The sequence below is a fragment of the Mus caroli genome, chromosome 5 (assembly GCF_900094665.2).
Source record: "Mus caroli chromosome 5, CAROLI_EIJ_v1.1, whole genome shotgun sequence".
NCBI lineage: Eukaryota > Metazoa > Chordata > Mammalia > Rodentia > Muridae > Mus > Mus caroli.
In genome coordinates this window covers 91,881,930-91,901,350 of record NC_034574.1, presented here as the reverse complement: position 1 = coordinate 91,901,350, position 19,421 = coordinate 91,881,930, and the positions used below count along the sequence as shown (strand labels likewise).

The window sequence follows — 19,421 nt, the reverse complement described above, 5'->3', positions numbered from 1 at the left end:
CACACACACACACACACACACACAGGCACACACACACACACACACACAGGCACATGCAATACAAGATAGTCCGCTGCTTACTTCACTGCTTACCAAGCACACACACACATAGCCTTGTTTAGTTTTCAAACACACATGAGGAAGGTAAGGTAGGAATTTTCATTATTATTTTATGATTCAAATGTTTTTGATTATTTTATGATTTAAATTTTACAACTTAGACAACTAGGTCACAAGACTATGTGCCTGAGATCAGTAACTTGATTCCAGTTCCCCTGGCTCTGTCTGTGACGTACTTTCCATGACACACATATGATTTATGACTCTTTATAGCCAACTGTGAGCAACATTAGTTTCAGAGACATTTGCACTAAGAATTGTATAATCAGTGCTAAGATGGATCCATTCGGGGCAGTAAACATCACCATACACATGTTCTTTTTGCAACAATAAGGACCTAAATAGGGATTTGAACGTTCTAAAGATGCAGTCCATCACTGAGCTGTGTTCTACTTAATTGTCTTAAGTGCTGAAAGCCTCAATATTAAATAAAGAATGTGAAAACACCCATGGTTCACATCTTTGTCCACACACACACTGGGGAAACAGATTTGAAAATCTGCATTTTAGCTGAATCATTATAACCATGTTCAGATAGTCATCATGGAAGACTGAGATGGAAGAATGGAATTTTCCAGGTAGTCACGGAGAAGAGCAGATTGTCTAAGGTGTGTGAACCCTGTGTTGTTTCCAATATTTATTCCTTCATCTTAGAGATGTCTAGGGGAATGTTACTGGCATGGTGGTTCTTGGAGCTTCTGGAAAATACATGTTGATCTTTGTCACCTGAGAAATGTGTCATGCAGAACAGCAAAATAAATTGGGGAAATAACAGAGGGAGAGAAGGGACAGCAACATGGAATTGCTAAGGGGGCCTCGAACTATCGTAAAGAAGTTAGGGAGATATTTTGCCAGGCGTTTTCAGGGCAGAAGAAAGTCCATTTTTAATTCTCTGATCCAGTGTTTCAGGATGTCAGGGAAAGAACACCATGAGAATCATTACAATGCTGTAAATATGCTCATGCATGCATCTCTGTGTATTGAAGATGCCAAACCAATGGCTTTGCCTCTGGCTTCATTTTCTTCACAGTGGAATCAGAGGTTACTGGAAACTCAATGCATTACCTTTGCTCTAAGGCTTTATTATTTTATTTTATTGTGCCAAAGGCCAGGACAGTTGGTTTCCAAATAGTACAGCCATAGTTGCTAAACAACAGAGTAATTAGGTGTTTTTTAATCTTCAAATTTTAAATGGTATACTAGTCCAGACATGAAAATGTTTTAGAAATCAAAGCGATAAACAAATTAAAATGTTGCCCCACTTTGGTGGCTACATCTAAACCCCACTAGTCTTTGAAGTATTCTCTTCGGTGCTTTACAGGCCCTGCCTCTCCCTCCTCATCTTACAGTGATAGCTCCATCTCTGTACTCATTTCTGAGTTTTCTCATTTTCCTGATAGTTACATTGAACCAGTCAGTCCTTGACCTCTTTTCCACCTAACACTTATTGGGTCATATCCTGAAGTCCTACAACCATAAACCTTATGAGATGATGAGATGGACCAAGTTATACTTCCTTAGTGTTTCTCCTCAATGCTAGGCCCATAACCCCAATGGCCTGCCTCTCAGGTCCACATGGTTCCGCAACATAGCCAGGGTCCTTTCCCCGTGACTAGCTGCAGCACCACTGAGTCAGGTGTCTTTCCATTGCTGTGACCAAATACCTGAGGTCACTTACAAGTAAGAAAAGATGTATTCTGGTTCCTTGTTTCAGTACGTTATGACAGAGCATGCAGCAAATGAGGTCTGACACTATGAGGTGGCCAGAACACAAAGAGGAAGAGACGAACATCTCAATATTCCAGTTAAGGTCCTTTCTCCAGTGGCCTTTCTTTTGGCCTCATTCCTAAAAGTTCCTGCTACTTCTCCATTATGACACAGCTTGGGGACCGGGCCTCTGGGGACTAGCCTAGACCCAAATTACAGCACTTGCCTCATCCCTAGTTTGTCCGTCTTAGGGAAAATAGCTCTATTCAGTGGATACCGTGGCCAGGCATCATTCTTGAATTTCTTTTCTCTCTTCCCCACCACATTCACCACATTGGCAAATCCTGTTAGTTTTATCATTAGTCTTAGGCCAGGCTATATCACAAAATTCTATAGGCTGGTGACTTTTTTTAAAGCTCATTTATTTCTTGCAGTTTGGGAGGCTGGAAACCTCAGCAAAAAGTTGAGCTCTAGTGAGGACTCCCTTTTAGTTGTAGACTTCTTATGGGATCCTCACTAGGAAAAAGATGGCCAGCCAGACTCCTGTCTTAGAAGGTCACCAATCCTATTCATTGATGGGCACACTCTCAACCTAATTAACTTTATAAAACCCCATCACTTCAAGATTATGGTTTCAACATATAAATCTAACAAAGAGACATAATTAGTACAGTCCACGGACTAGATAGAGCCATGTCTCTTTCAATATCTTCAGCACAGCTTCCCACCGCCAGCCTGCCAGCCTCACCCCATACTGGACTTTATTTCTTGCATTAAAAAAGATGACTCAAGTTGCTGTAAGTTCTACCACTGACTCAGATCCATGCCCAGATCCTCACTGTAGCCCACGGGATACACAGGATGCTGTGGTAATCTCTCAGCGTCCCTGGAAGCTTACTCATTCTACCATTTACTGCCCACTCCTGCCCACTCCCGACACATTCCTTTGCACTTCCTGTTTCAGAACTCAGTGATCTCAAATAAGACGACTCTGAGTCTCATTGGCTCCCTCTGTCCATTCAGACTTCTCCTTTGTCAGCTTAGAAAGGAGGAGGCTTTTCCTACTCACCTTCTTACACACACACACACACACACACACACACACACAAGAAAATCACACCCCCTCCCTTTCTGTCTTCTCCTTTTAGGGGCTATTTAAGTGATGGGAAATTGATTAAAGGCTTTCCACAATATACCCCAATTTGTTGTAAAGTAACTAAAAGGGAGGGTCAGAGAACAGAACCGGAGTGGAAAGGGAAGTAGGAAAAGAGGAGTCTGTTCCAGAAGGCCCCACAAGACTCTCTCTGAAGTGCGTCTTATTTTGTGTCTTCTCCAGCCCTCCCTTTTCTGGGATAGACCAAATGATGACCTACAATTTGATTCTCAAGGGAATTGAGAAAATGGATTTCCCCAGAAAGATAACAAGGCGCCCTGAGGATTTGATCCGGAGGCTTTGCAGGTGAGAATGACCATGGGCCACAGAGGAAGTGTGAAGGCTTCCGCTCCCTGTGCAATGCGTAGATGTTTTGCAATTACGTTTGTGCATTCAGTACTTGGACATCTTATGTTGCTGTTGTAACTGAAGAAAGTTTTTAAGTTAAATATTTTTGAAAATATTTTTGCATGTGTGTTTATGCACGGGTGCATGCCTGGTGCCTTCAGAGGCTAGGCGACGTCATCATATCTGGAATTGGAGTTATAGACTGTTGTGAGCTGTCGTGTAGGTGCTGGGGACCCATTACAGGTCCTCAGGAGAAACAGCAAATTCCCCTGACACTGAGCTGAGCTGTGTCTCCAGCTCCCTAAGTAGTCTTCTTCTTTCCTTTTTGTTTTTTAACAGAGTTCAAGAAAAGATTTTTATTTATTTTAATTTTGTGTTTATGGGTATTTTACCTGTATGCATGTCTGTGCACCATGTGCATGTCCATAGAAATCAAATAGGGCATTGTTGTGTCTCCTGGGGCTGGAGTTAGAGGCAGCTGTGAGTGCTCTATGGGTGCTTGGACTTGAACGTGAGTCCTCTGGAAGAATAGTCAATGTTCTCACCCACTGAGCTATCTCTCCAGCCCCTTTGTAGTCTTTAAGAAAATGTACTTTTCCATCTTCTTTTAAATTATTTCAGCCTTTGGCTTACTATCGAAAACATCAATTTTCAGAGAAACATTGGAGACTTCTAGAGCTTTGTTTTGTTTGGCCCAAACTCCAATGCACTGCTGTGCCCCTGTCTCACCTTTGGAGATGTTTTTAAAGCGTATAAAGTTAGCAAATCTAAAACATCAAACCTAGTTTGGGAATTGCAAATAGGAATACCAACACACTTCTGAGATTGCAGCTTGGATGTAAATGAAACCCTAACACATTTCCCAGTTTTCTCAGCAGCTAAGTTTGCAAGCTAGTATTTATTCAAGTCTATCCACGGCTCATGCAGAGAACAGATAGATGAATCCAGACACTCAGCTGCAGCTCCTCCATGGAAGGACCATAATTTTGTTTTCTACTTATGGTCAAATGGCTGGCCTGCAGTAGGATCTGATGAAAGTTATTGAGTAAATGAATTTAAACACAAGCACTACTCTTTTATCTAAAACCACTTGTGTGTTGTTGTTGTTGTTGTTGTTGTTGTTGTTAACTTCTCCCATAAATCATTTTAGGCAAAACCCAACAGAAAGGCTGGGGAATCTGAAGAACGGGATCAACGACATTAAGAAACACAGGTAACTGATTTTCCTTGTTGCTGACATAAACATAGAAATATGCAGGATAACCAGGTGTCTTAGGTAGGGTTTCTTTTGCTGTAATAAATACCATGGTTGAAAGCAGCCTGGGGAGAAAAGGGCTCATTTCATCGCACAGCTTATATATAGTCCATCATCCAGGGAAATCAATGCAGCCACCTGGAGGCGGGTACTGATACAGAGGCCGTGGAGGGTACTGCCTACTGGCTTGCCCATAGGTTAATCTGGGGGGGAAGCACTTTCTCAGTTGAGGTTCCCTCTTCCCAACTAACCATGTTTGGTATCCAGCTGATGTATAGGTCACCAGTACGTGAGATGACCATGGCAGGTTCTCTCAGGAGACTGCCATGCTCTGTTACAGGCTTTCAACTTCTGGGTGTTTCAGGGTGCAGTTTTCCTTTGTCTAGTTTGCTAGTAATTGTTGCCCAAATAGGTCTTAATATACTTTCCTTAATACTGGAAATTCATGTCAAAAATGAGTCATCATTCATGTCATCTTTCAGTCACGGAAACAGTTTTGCATCCACTGTTATTTCTATTATTATTATTATTATTATTATTATTATTATTATTATTATCCTGGCTTCTGTGAGGGAATTAAGTAATATTTTGGGCTTTGAATTTGTAAATAGAATAGGATATAATTCTTGTAGAGATGTAGAAAAGAATGATCCAGCCTAACCCATTATTAAATACCACTGACTAATGAGGTTTTACTTTATGTTGTTGTAAAGGGGATGCATTTAGTAGGAACTGTGGCAGGATCATGTTCTGGCCTTACCTAGGTCCTCAACTCTTACAACCCCATTAAGACAATTTACAAGAGACAAAATGTCGTATAAATGAGAGGGAACAATTATTACGGAGTGACGTGGGATACCAAGGGATAAGAGTGTGCAGTGGCCACAGGGACCATTGCAGAGCAGAGCATCTCATGTCACTCTGAGAGCAGAAGGTGGCTTCTGCCTATGTAGGTATTATGCTCTATGACTATTTCTTACATCCCGTGAACAGACAGCTTTCCTGACAGGTGTTTTCCTGTTCAGACTGACAAGCTCTCTTGGGTTCGATCTTACAGGAAGGGCAGTGGGTTGCCAAGGCTCCTGCTAGCTAGCAATCTTACAAGGTTTGTGGTTTCTGGATCCTGTTTGAGATAGTGTTAATGGCTTTCCGGGCAGTTCAGGAGGTCACATCTCCAGGGACAGAGAAATGACTCAGGTCATTTAAAAGTAATTGAAGTCCTGCAGCTCTAGTCCTTGGCTTTACAGGCTGCACACTATGAGGCAAGGGGCCAGTGCCAGAGTCCTTAAAGCCTGCTAATGTCTAAACAGCTCCCCCATAGAAGCCATATCCTGACTCCTTAAAGCCTTTCCGCTGCTGCTAGAGATGAATAGAGAGCTCTCTTAAGATGTCAGACTGTGAACCCAAAACAAGGAGAGCAGTTGACTGTGGTATTACTTACAATGCTTGGTAGTTTTAGGTTGCTAAGTCTTTTTTATTTAATATATCTTCAAATTATATCAGTTTTTGTCAGAGTGTGATTTATTTATTGTAAGTCACTCCTATCCTATTTGTTTTATCTAATACCGCCTATTTGTTTAAAATATAGTTTCCCTTGGATGATTCTCTAGGCTCGAAACCTCAATTTACTTTTCTGATGGAGTCCACTGATTTGCACAGACCCACAATTCCGAGTCATCTCATGGTGACCCTGCATTCCCCATTAATAGCTTTTAGACCTATAATAAACTCCTTGAAACCCACTCTAATTTGTTTAAGTATTCAAACGTGGCACTTTGAACCTTTAAGATTTACAGTTTTTAAATCAATCATTGGCAAGTCCTAGAATTTTCAGGATGTTTTTTATCTTGCTTACAATCTATAGACAGAAAATATCACGTGTGGCTCTAGTTTGCTGGTCCACAGATAAATGTGAGAATCTTATTATTGTAAGCTTTTGACCATGATGATGTGTTCACTGTCAAAAATGAAAACACCTCTAAGGTTTTATTCCTCTCGGATTGAGGACTGATGTTTCCAGGTACACATGCTAGGAATCAGGATAAAAGCTGGAATTCCGCCCATGCTAAACACATGCATTACCCCCAAGCCACTTCCACCCTACCAAGCCCTCCCCCTCCCCTCAGTCCATCCTCACACTCTGTCAGCCTGGACACCAAAGGAGGCACATGGCATGACTGATATATCCTCTCCTTAACTGCAGCTGCAAAATGAGTACATACATACATACATACATACATACATACATACATATATCCTAAGCTGCCAATCTTACTGTATGAATTCATGATCTCTCTTGCAACAAAGCCATGTGTTCACCATTGTGAAAGCAAGCTTCCCCAGAGGGTGAATTAGAAAGAAACAGAGGGAGGGAGAGAGACAGCAGAGAGGGAGACACAAGACAGACTCATTTGGAACTTCATTTACATTAAAGTGCTTGTAAAACTTTATTCTTTGTCATTCTTTGGGCTGCCTTCAATTAAAGGTCGATAAACACTGCCTAAAAATCCAGTTTATCTTCTCCTTGCACCCCATACTTGTGACCTGCTTCTATTCCCATTATAAAAGGGTGTATAAGCACACCATTCATATTGACCAGTGTCCCTCCAGTGAAAGTGATTCTGATTCTATTGCCCACCCTCCATGCTGTCATTAAGGAGTTGCCATGCTTTGCTGTGGGGTGGTTGGAAAACAGAAGTGACCATAAGTGCAGAGAAGCTCCGGCCTTATCCTCTTCCTCTCCCCTACCTGAGGCTCGCCCAAACGCACGGGGCAGAGTGTGGTGGGATGCACAAGCAAACTGATGTGACTCGACCTTTCCTTCCAGTGAGGTGGATTGGTCCGTTCCCTGTCATAAGGAGGCTTCCTTCTGCCACACACGGCTTCAGGGGCAGAGTGCGGGGGACAGTTGGCACAGTACAGCAGATGGCATGGCATTCTGAGAAACAGAATTTCATGCTGATTTTCCTCTTTTCTCAGAGCTTTTTCCTAAGCTACCAAGCTAAGGGAGAAACTCAGTGTGTGTGTCTGTGTGTGTGTGTATGTGTGTATGTATGTATGTGTGTGTGTGTGTGTCTGTGTGTGTGTGTCTGTGTGTGTGTGTGCATGTGTGTATGTGTGTGTGTGTGTGTCTGTGTGCGTATGTGTGTATGTATGTGTGTGTGTATGTGTGTGTGTGTATGTGTGTATGTGTGTGTGTGTCTGTGTGTGTGTGTATGTGTGTCTGTGTGTGTGTGCGTATGTGTGTATGTATGTGTGTGTGTGTATGTGTCTCTGTGTGTCTGTGTGTGTGTGTCTGTGTCTCTGTGTGTGTGTGTCTGTGTGTGTGTGTCTGTGTGTCTGTGTGTATGTGTCTGTGTGTATGTATGTGTGTGTGTCTATGTGTGTATGTATGTGTGTGTATGTATGTGTGTGTATGTGTGTGTGTGTATGTGTGTGTCTGTGTGTGTGTATGTGTGTGTGTGTGCATATGTGTGTATGTATGTGTGTGTGTATGTGTGTGTGTGTGTCTGTGTGTGTCTCTGTGTGTGTGTGTCTGTGTATGTGTGTGTGTGTGTCTGTGTGTGTCTCTGTGTGTGTCTGTGTGTCTGTGTGTATCACTCTAGGTCAGTAGTTCTCAGGCTTGGGCCACGACCTCCATAAGGACTGCAAATCGGATATCCTTTGCATAACAGTGCAAAACGACAGGAGAAGTAAGTTTATGAAGTAACAACAAAAATAATGTTATGGTTGGGAGTTACCGCAACATAAGGAACTGTATTAAAGGGCCACAGAAATAGGTCGGAGAAACACTGCTCTAGATAAAAAGCATAAACTTTAAACTCCATACAAATCTCCCAAGTCTATAGCTTTCTTACTACCCAGTATAGTCTTAAAACTTACCAGCAACATTCTTTTAGGGGCTGGAATGGTTGAGAACACAAACCACTCTTGCAGAGGACATGAGTTCAATTCCCAGCAGCTATGTCAGCAGCCCATAACCACCTCTAAGTCCTGCTCCACAGGATCTGACACCCTTTTCTGGCCTCCTTATTGGGTGCACACTGACACACACACTCACTTTAAAATAATAAAATAAATCTTCTCAAAAATCTCTTTAATGTTTGTGTTAGATTTTCCTACTCCTCTGAAAAACAAAATTAATTTTTAAAAGAAAACTTTTCATTCTATCTTTGTATTAAAATAAAATTATGCCTAGGCATGGCATCTACTCTATAAATATGCCCAATTTGTGTATCCTTTATTAAATCATCTTTGCTCCCTTGTTTATTAGCTAACCTAGAAACAAGGCATCCGTCTTTTCTCCCAAAGACAAAGAGAGGCTGGTTAACCTGGGTTGATGTAATAATGCATTCCTGATAGGAGGATAAACCAAACACCTTCCCAGGACATTTGAGGATGGTGTCTATAAATCTCCTGAAAGCAATTTCTGTTCTGTCCATGTCGGCGCAGCTCTGCTGAATGTTGTTCAGCTATCAGTGTGTGCTGTACCTGCGCTGCATACAAGGCAGCCTGTCTTCTGCATTGCCTGTGATGTGGCCTGTCACAGAACACCAGGATTAAGTGAATGGCCACTCACCCAAAGCAAATGTTGCTGTTAGTCAAATTGCACTCTGAGCACTCTAAGAAGCGCAAGGCCATTTTCTTCACTAGAACAGCAGTAATCGATAGTGTTAACACTTCTATAAGCCCTTGGATAAAGAGCCTTGTGAGTTATCCTAAGAGTGGCTCCTGTATTTTGTGACAATCAAGATCCTGCAGAAATATGTACTCAGAAATGTCTGAAGACGGAGTCCAGCTCAGTGGCTCAGTGTCAAGTCTGATGGGGTTGTCCTGGATAAAACTTAGTGCTTTCACACAGGGACAGAGGATAAGAAGACATCAGCTAACGTTGTTGTCTGACTCCTGCGTTTTACTAGAGTTGTAAAAGCTTCTATTAACACGGCATCTGAAGTGGAAGGCATGAGTTAACATTCTACGGGCAAACGTAGACTTGGATTGGGAAGTCCCGCTAAGCGCTAAACCAAAACGAACTCTGAAGTGAGGCAACACCTCGAACGAAGGGCTTCTGGTGTGGCTAAAACAAGCCAGTAACAGGCTCCTGAAGGTCCCCTGCCCTTAGTCTCCACCACTCACAGCGCTGCACCCCTGTGGTCATTCTCTAGATGACTGCAGTTACCTTTTGAGAACCAGATTGTACTGTTCTTCAGCATTTTGTAATGGCTTTCTATCACACCAAAACTTACTGCGCCCTAATCTCCAGCAAAGCACCCTAACATGATCTGCCATTTCATTATTTCTTAGACATCTTTTGCCATTTTTGCTTTTATGATTTACTTCGGTTTTAACCATGTTTTTATTGATTCTTTGAGAATGTCAGACCATGGATTTTGATCATATACACCCCTCAGGACCCCTCTCAAATCCACCCTCTTTACTCTCAATTCTTTACCTATCTGGCTTTGAGTTTTCTTCATCTTTTTTTTTTCACCCATCAACTCCAATTTGTATTTATTTCTCAGCTTTCTTGATTGATAGAACCTGCCCTGGAGTGTGGTTGACCTAAGGAGCTCATACTATTAAAGGAAACCGACTCTCTGTCTCCCAGCAGCTACCATTTGCCAATACCACCTCAGCTAATAGGATTCTTGCTTCCCTCCCTCTCTCCCTCCGTCCCCCATGCTGGACTTCATCTGGTTTCAGCTCACTAAGCTCTTCTGTGTGCTGTCACAATCACCAGGAGTTTCATATGGAAAAATGCCCCATTGCACTGTTTCTCTGAAGTTACTCACCGCCTCTGACCCTAATGATCTTTCCAACCCCTGGATATCCTTTTTCCCCTATTTTCTTTACATTTTGTATCTCTGCTGACTCCTACCTCCTCCATCTGAGAGGTCTTTCCTGCAGAATTCTGCATGGCTTCTCTCTTCTCTTTATTCTTTAAATACCACCTGACTTGGAAGCAACCCTGCCAAACTCACCCCATCCTAACACCACTCTGCTCTCTTTCACCTTCCTGGCACTTACTAGTGTCTAAATTTAAATCAAGCATTTGTGATAGGTACTTATTATGTCTACTGACTTACCAAAATAAAAACATTATATATATTTTCATACTTGGGACAAGTTGTCTTTCCATAAGTGTTTGCTGCCTGGCTAAGTTGACATCAATAGCCTAAATAACTAATGATCAATAGGTGGAGAGTATCCTTGCTCCATGTTCTTTGTAAGATTCCAAGAGACAGAGCAGTCAGTCTCCAGGAGGAGGGAGGCCTCCCGACATCTGCTATGGCACATGTGCTGAAGTCCAGATTCAGCGGTTTACATTAATGATATGGATGTAAATAAGAGAAGAAATTCCATCTGTCAGCTTCACTCAGTATCTCCACACGTCACTCACGATAGCACGCTTTGCTGTTGGATCTGTGTGGGCACTAGAGGAGGTGGAGAGGAGAAGACTGAAAGTGACTGCAAAGTGCTCAGGAAGGAGAAAGTGGTTGGATGGACTGGTGAAAACACTCCCGGGGACCTTGTTCCTCCAAAGCAAAGGAGAGAGGCAGACTGAATTGGAGAGGAAGTTGGGTCAAAGGGTGTGTTTTGTTGTTGTAAGAATGAAGTCGTTTCTGTATGATAACCAAGCAGCGTCAGCAGTGACAGTGCAGGACAGAAAAACTGCAGCAATAACCAGACATGATGTCATCAAGCCCCTAGCAGAGACATTGGCAATAGGGACAAGACTAGGAAGCCCCGTTTGTGGTTCAGGAGAGAGGGCAATCCAGAGATGGGGTGCGAATGGGCTGAAGATGGGTCGCGAATGATTTTTTATAGGCCTATGGAGTTTTGTTCTGTTGTGGGGTTTTTTTTTTTTTTTTGGTTGTTTCACTTCAGTGAGTTAAGAATCAAGGGTCGGGTCTAAAGCAATGATTCTCACACACCCCTTGAAGTTGAGCGACTCTTTTACACTTGCCTAAGATTTTGCTGAAAGGACCCTGATATAGCTGTCTCATGTGAGGCTATGTCGGGGCCTGGCAAACACAGAAGTGGATGCTCACAGTCAGCTATTGGATGGAACACAGGGCCCCCAATGGAGGAGCTAGAGAAAGTACCCAAGGAGCTGCAGGGGTCTGCAACCCTATAGGTGGAACAACAATATGAACTAATCAGTACCCCTGGAGCTCGTGTCTCTAGCTGCATATGTATCAGAAGATGGCCTAGTTGGCCATCACTGGGAAGAGAGGCCCCTTGGTCTTGCAAACTTAATATGCCTCAGTACAAGGGAATGCCAGGGCCAAGGGATTGGGGGGGGGGAAGGGGAATGGGGGGGGGAGGCCTGGGGGACTTTTGGGATAGCATTTGAAATGTAAATGAAGAAAATTCCTAATAAAAAAGAAAAGAAAAGAAAAGAGATACTTACATTAGGATTCATAACAGTAGCAAAATTATAGTTAAGAGATAGCAATGGAATAATTTTATAGTTGGGGGTCACTACAACATGAGGGACTGTGTGAAAGGGTCACAGCATTAGGAAGGTTGAGAACCACCTGGCCTGGATAGCTCTGTGGTTAAGAGCACTTGTTGCTCTTGCTGAGGTCCCAGGTTCAGTGCCCAGCACCACACAGCAGCATGGCAGCTCACAACAATCTATAACTTTGATTCAAAAGAACTTGACAGTCTTTTCTAAGCCTGATATGCTCAGAAGAGGGTGTATGCATGCATGAGCCTATACAGATGGGACTAAAGTTCCGAAAGTCTGAGGAGGTGCTGCACTATAAGTTCTGAACCTAAGTGTGATAGGGAATATTTAGGGTGGTTGCTGGCCAGTGTGCGTGCCCATATTCATGGGTTGAATATGAAATGGGTCAAGGCATCCTTCCCTGTTAACTTCAGCTGCTTACAGCAGCACTTTTGGAGGTAGGGAGCAACATAATGGGTAGACAGATATACTCTAACATGTTAATCATCGATTATGTGAGTAATAGCCTTTGTATTTCTCTCATTTTAGGTGGTTAAATGGTTTTAATTGGGAAGGGCTGAAAGCACGGAGCCTTCCATCACCTTTACGGAGAGAGGTATGGTATTTGCTAGAACACTCCCTCAATTAGGTTCTAGGAAATAATTTTGAAAACAAATTCTGAAGGAGGGAAGAGGGAGAGGGGAAAGGATGGAAGGAGAGAGAGAGAGGAAGAGAGAGAGAGAGAGAGAGAGAGAGAGATTCTAGAATTTTAAAAACTACTTATTAGGTGAGTTTGTCCTGCTAATTGTGATCTAGAGACTTAAATAGTGTGGCTGGGGCTGGAGCTCAGGCTCAATGGGAAAAGTTCTTAACACATGAGCATGAAGGCCTGGTTCCTGCACAAGAAGCTGTACACTGTAGTGTGTGTGCCTGCATGAGAACCTGTACCCTGTAATGTGTGTACCTAAGGAACTGTGGCTATAGTGTGTGTCTGTACCCTGTAGTGTATGTGCCTAAGAAGTTGTGGCTATAGTGTGTGTGCCTGTGATCATAAAGCTAGGGAGACAGAGACAGGCAGATCCTTGGACCTCCCTAGTGATGAGCCCCAGCATCAGTGAGGGACACTGTCTCAAAATGTGAGGTAGAGTGTAATTGAGTAATGATGCCTGATATCAACCTCTAGCACCCACAGGCAAGTACATACAAGGATGGTGTGCAGGAAACCCACACATGCATATGCAAGCACACATACACTAAAGAATACACACAAATAAAAATAATAGAGTTGTCCATGTGATGCACCTCTTAGGAATTAATTATATGCCAGTATCACCTAAATCCCAGAGTAGTTAGAGATGCTTAGGTACCCAGATGAAATGTAATTTATCGTTAATTACAATATGACAGTTGTAATATATTTGCCATCTGACAACACGTGCTCCTAAAATGTAACTATAGCTATACCTAAAAGAAATGCTACTATTATTTCAGAAATAAGAGAAATAAACTGAAATATAGGGCATTTAAAGAAAGAACAAGAATCCTGGTCAATTATAAAACTATTTTCCATTAAAAGGAGAATTTTATAGGTGAAACAGAATGGGAAAAGAAGAATAAGAAGTGTTGCATTAGTGTGTGTGTGTGTGTGTGTGTGTGTGTGTGTGTGTGTATTTTAAATGATCAATAGATATCAAATCTCCTTGTGTGCTATTTAAATTGTAGTGAGTGTATTCTGTGAAATTAAGGAAGGTTACATTTTGTTTTATGTAACTATATCTGACTAGAAATTTTATTCTCCATAATTATTTAACTTTAGTGAAAATCTTTGCTCTACAAACGTGCAGTGGAAGGCACAGGGCTGCCACAATTCCTACAGACAGCACACATACATTTGGTATACCACTGACCTATTAGTCCTTGACACACTTCTCCCCAAGTCATGAGATGTTCCACTTTCTCTCAACCTATGTTGCCCAATATGACACCACTAGCCACAGTGGTGACAATCCTAGGAGGTGTCCTCAAATGCCCAGTACCTCACAGCAAATCACAATAGTGTCATAAATGCTTTTTTTTGTTTAGATCTGATTGTTTAATTGTGTATTCTGTAATTTGTTTTAAGTAAAGAATTTCAAACCATGGTTACAAAATAGTTTAATACCACAGTCATTTAATTTTTCTAGTGACATTTCAATACCACTAAGATTTAGGATTGCCCATTTGTTTACTATTTTGCAAACTTTACAGAGATACAGTAACTGCTCAAATTCATATTGGCAAGAAACATAAATGTAAGAGGAACTCTAATAAATTGTAACATTTCAAAGATATTTGTTTTGAAAACATTCCTTAACTTGATACAGGAAGGTGGATAGCATTTATTTCACCTTCTCTTTAGAAAATAATTCCTCATGTCAGCAGCTCCTGACACACAAAACCAACAACAAAACACTTGCTTCCAATGAGATGACCTCAGTATGCTGAGACTGTGACACAATGCATATACTTGGCAATCTTTTCTATGTAATGTATATTTTGTAATTTGTAACATGCAACATGTAAAACGTGATATGTAATATATGTAGTAGGCTCCAGTGTGAAGTCACCACTCAGGTATAACAAGTTTTACCTGGATGTCCTACCACGCCTGGTCACCCTGGTCCTCACCTTTGTTCTCTCCTATCTCCACTAGCTCAGTGGCCCCATAGACCACAGCTACTTTGACAAGTATCCTCCTGAAAAGGGGGTGCCTCCGGATGAAATGTCAGGCTGGGATAAAGACTTCTGACAGGAGAAAAAACAACCGGCCGCCGCTGTGCCCTGGAAGAGGACTGTGAGAATCAGTGACACAGCCCTGGTTGTTTCTCTCTTCAAAGCATTGTTAGACCTCTTGGAAGACAATTACAGAAAAGGAAACCCTGATAGACAGGGAAGGAGAATGGCTGGATGTGGTTCTGAATGAGAACATCTACGTTAGCTGCTGGGAATTATTTATCCCTTTATTCCATTCTGTCCTTGTCTCAGATGTCAAAGGTTGTCCCTTTCCATCCCCATGGTCCAATCCATTTTTTTTTTTTTTGGCATAGGATAGTTTTCTTGAAAATCTGTTGCTCCCTCCAAATCATACTGTCCTGTCTAGAATCCTAATCAAATTAATATGGCTTTTGTTCTTGACCACCTAAGCTATCCAGATAGAAGGAAGTCTATAGAGCAACTTTAGAAGACTCTCTCCAGGGCTCGTTAGACACCAGGGATCTATACAGCATCCTTAAGTGGGGTTTCCAGGTTTCTTGGGTAGTCAATAGAAGACCATGAATTTCATTTTCTTTCAACTTACAAATACACTAATACATTTTTCTGATGTTAATGAGGAAAAAGGAAACATTTGAATATTAGTGAGTGGTGCCAGCTACTAAAGGCAAGTCCATCAAATCAGATAATTACATCATTTTTAATAACTTAGAAAAAAAACCAAAACGGTTCCTTTTTCTTTGGCCAGGGATCTATAAAAAAAAAAAAAAAACAAAACAAAAACTTTGTTAAACATAGTTTGGAAAGTGTAGCTAAATGATGGGCCTTTGGAAAGGTTTTACCTTATGTTAAAAAAAATATATTTCCACTACCAAAGTAGACAATTCAGTGGAATAAAATGCTAAGGACATGTCCTTCCCACCAAAGACAAAGCATAACAAACTCCTGACAGCTAAAGTTGCTAACTCTTTCAAACTCTGAGATATTTTGATCAGTCCTATTATTACAGCTATTAGTAAGCCCAAAGTATAGAAAGACCATGTGTGATTTTAATGAGAAGCCCATTGGCAAATGTTGACATTTGTAATCACTGTAGAAGTAATGGCTTTGTTCAAAGGAGGCAATTGAGTCATGTCTATAATTATATCCCAGGCTACTGGGGATGTGATGGGATTTTAGAAGAAAAAGGAACACCCAGAATCTGGCCTCTTCCTGTTTCCTCTTGGTAATCTTCCAAACTGGAAGCGATGAGGAGAGGTTCCAGTGCACTAGACACCTGTCCCTGAGGGCTTTCCTGGTGTTTGTAGGTGTTCTACTTCCTCCCTTCCTTCCAAAATGAAGGCAGATGTCCCAGTATCTTCTTAATCTGGAAGAGGAGAGGTGGTATCCTGATTCCTATATCATTCAAGCTTCTGATTGTATTTTCATACGATATATTCTATGTGAAAAGAAAAACATCCACTCCACACACACTTTCATTTTTTAGAGAAAGTCAGCTGTCTGTCTCCTGAAGACTTAAGCCAGATAAGCAAAGCCCAGAATAAGAAAGTGCATCCTTAAGAAATTATATTTACACATGTAGAGTCCTTTGCTGAACCAAAGAGTTTTGTTTCTTGGGGTAGATTTTTAAAGATTATGTATTGTATATAGAAAAGCCATTTTTAATAGGATTAATATAACATGCTTAAAAGAATTTCTAAAGTCTAAAAAGATCTTATTTGCATTTGATTTCTATGTACTATATGCTTTTCCATGTATATATTTTATAATTACCAACATATGCAGGGGGAAAACTGATATATTGGATGGCTATTAGGACTGTACAGTTATAGTAACAATGATTTTCTCCAGAGTGTCATTGTAATCGAAAAGTCCTACATGTATAGAGTTAAAACACACCTTGGAGGTTAATCTTTCCTGTGAGTGGCCATATCATATATAATTCCCACACATGATTTAATGTGTTCCCTTTACAAAGATGAGGATGTGTCAGACTGAATTATCATTGAATCGCAACTTGATTTCTAGCTCAGTGACCTTGGGAAATTGATTTGCCTTTGGGTACTAGCTTCTCACTTGTAGAACAAAGGCTAGGCTAAGTGGTATCTACAGACAGATCCTTATCTGGTATCTGTGAAATGGTCCTTGCTGCATAGATGGGAGCTACTGTTACTATCTCTGTTAAAATTAAAGCGGCCTTAATAACTACTTAGTTCTGAACCATGTGTGTCAATGGTGTCTGTGTGCATTGGTGTCTGAGTTAAATTAAATCTGCAGTAAAAATAGTTGATCAAACTTTGGTGTAAAAAAAGCATTCATCATCACCAAAATGAAGTAAGTACTCGACTGAACTGACCTGTGCTTAAAGTTTATGAATTAAAGATACACACACACACAGAGAAGAATAGCAGGTTATCGCTCTATGTGAAAAGCCATCATACTTTTAATTATTAAAATTTCTAATTATTTCTAAATTATTTCTAACTTCTTTTTTCTAAGATATAATATTACTTCTTTCTTCATCATTTTTTTGTGTGTGGGGTAAATTTCTCATCATTATAGATTCTTAATTTTTACCTAAGTATTAATGTCTGAAGTATGGTAAAATACAGAAAAGAAAGGATGAGCCCTAGATGTGCATGACTTTAACAATAAGTCACATCCTTGCTCATTGGTCATTTCGACATTGGACCTAAGTACTGGTCACTGAGAATCACCACTTAAAAATGTGTGCACATGCTTCTTAACCTAATTACTATCCTGATCTTGACTGTCAGGCACCATACAAAGAGCACTTTTATGCCCTGCCTCATGTTCATAAGATTCTCCAGTTATATCAAACACCAACGGCTGACTGTTCCCCCAAAGCCCCATATTGGCCTTAAATACTTACTACATTCCTAAATACTTATTGCATTCCTAATTCCCTTGTAATGCTTTTGCCTGGACTAGTGCCTACTGCTGTACCTGTCTAATAAATTATCCCTAAACTTAGAACACTCACCAAGAAGCATCATTTTGTCTCTGAGATCCTTTGTGCCAGTAATTTTAGACAGCTAGCACTGGAGGGTGAGGGGTCTGCACTAGAGCATCCGAGGGAGCCAGAGTGCGTGAGCTGGAACGTCTCGGTGACCAACACTGCACCAGTTAACCTATGCTTGCTGCCTGGACAGTTTGGAGTCTTTAGGTTAGATATGTCTATAGCCACACTGGAATCCAAAGGAGAAGGTGCTAGCCAATGAGGCAGAAGCTGCACCGCTTTGTATGAACTCATGGAAGTGGTCTAAAAACACTTCTGCTATATTCTATTGATGGAAACAGAAGCCAACCCAGCCATAAAGGAGAGGTGTAGAGATGTGACTTCTTAATGAAGTAAGTTTTCAAAACCTATGCATCAAGTCTTAAAACAGCCAAAATCCACTTTCTGGCTACCTACAGCAATTCTCCCATATGCAAAACACATCCATTCGCTCTCAGAAGCCTCTATAAATATATCATCAGGCTTAGCATCCAGGATCTTGTCATCTGAATCCTATTCAGGTGTGGATGGAGGTCCCTGGGCACATTTCCTTGAGAATCTTCTTTTAGCCCTGAACTCCTCTCCAACAGGTAAGTAAGCCATCTTCTCTCGACACTCACAGCATTGCATGGAAATGATCTAAGGTCACTGCTTCACATATTTGCTTTAGGAGATAGTGGGTAATGGGCACAGGCAGACTCTGAAAGATGTATCCAACGTGCAACCAGTGGGTTGCAGTATCTCAGAATAGCTGTGAAGCTGACTTAACACATTTGTAGGGGACAATGTCCTATTTCAAAAGGTTGGATAACCCTGAATACCATATTTCTGGGCCTTACTTGTGGTACCATTTTTTTCTTTGGCATTACCTGGGAATTATTCTTTAGTTATTTGCCATACAAGAATTCAAAATGGACTCTATTAGACACAGGCTTTGTCATGGACTCAACAGTATACACTGGAGATATTTTAAAAGTTTATTTGAAATGCTTTGGCAAGCAGCTTCAAAAACATCCTGAGAGCTCCTTTTTTATGATATGTCTACACTTTAAAACCCTCTCTTCTTGCAGATACATGGTCGTATATACAACCGAAATTCTGACACTGGGGAGATGGACCTAATAGGACCAGGAATTCAAGATAGCTATTGAGTTTAAGGCCAACCAGGGCATCATGAGACCATATCTCCAAAAATTGAAACTCTCCACCAACCAAAAATTCATTCTTCTTTAGAGCTGCCCAAAGCTACTAACTTCCTGTTAATAATCAGAAAAGAGAAAAAAGAATAAGGCAGACACAAAACAAGAACAGTGAATTCTTGAAGGAAAATTGAAAAATTTGAACACAACACATGACCATAAACTGGAGCCTGCATCTGGCTTTCATGATGACCAATCTTCTCATGTTAGTGGAACTGCAGCTCACACACGAACCTTCACACCTTCCTTGATTGGGATTTAAAGACACAAGGGGTGGTGGTGTTAGGGGATAATGACATGGTGGGAGTCAATCTGTCTGGATCAAAGCCGCAGGTCTGATGGCTGTTTCTCCCAAGGTGAACCCTCTGGTCACCAGCCTTGTGATGCTGCAGCAGTATTAAACTTAAACTTATCCC

General features: G+C 41.2%; 1 protein-coding gene across 2 annotated transcripts in view; it reads left to right on the top strand.

The window, feature by feature from the left end:
- Prkg2 (protein kinase cGMP-dependent 2) overlaps positions 1–17,073 on the top strand; it is a 109,095-nt gene extending 92,022 nt beyond the window's left edge. For both annotated transcript variants that reach the window (XM_021162709.1, XM_029476943.1), the window contains 4 exons: positions 3,164–3,286; positions 4,479–4,541; positions 12,586–12,652; positions 14,729–17,073. In XM_021162709.1, the coding sequence (XP_021018368.1) occupies positions 3,164–3,286; positions 4,479–4,541; positions 12,586–12,652; positions 14,729–14,824 (349 nt within the window). In that variant the 3' untranslated portion in view covers positions 14,825–17,073. The remainder of the gene's footprint in view (positions 1–3,163; positions 3,287–4,478; positions 4,542–12,585; positions 12,653–14,728) is intronic.
- Positions 17,074–19,421: the final 2,348 nt, after the last annotated feature.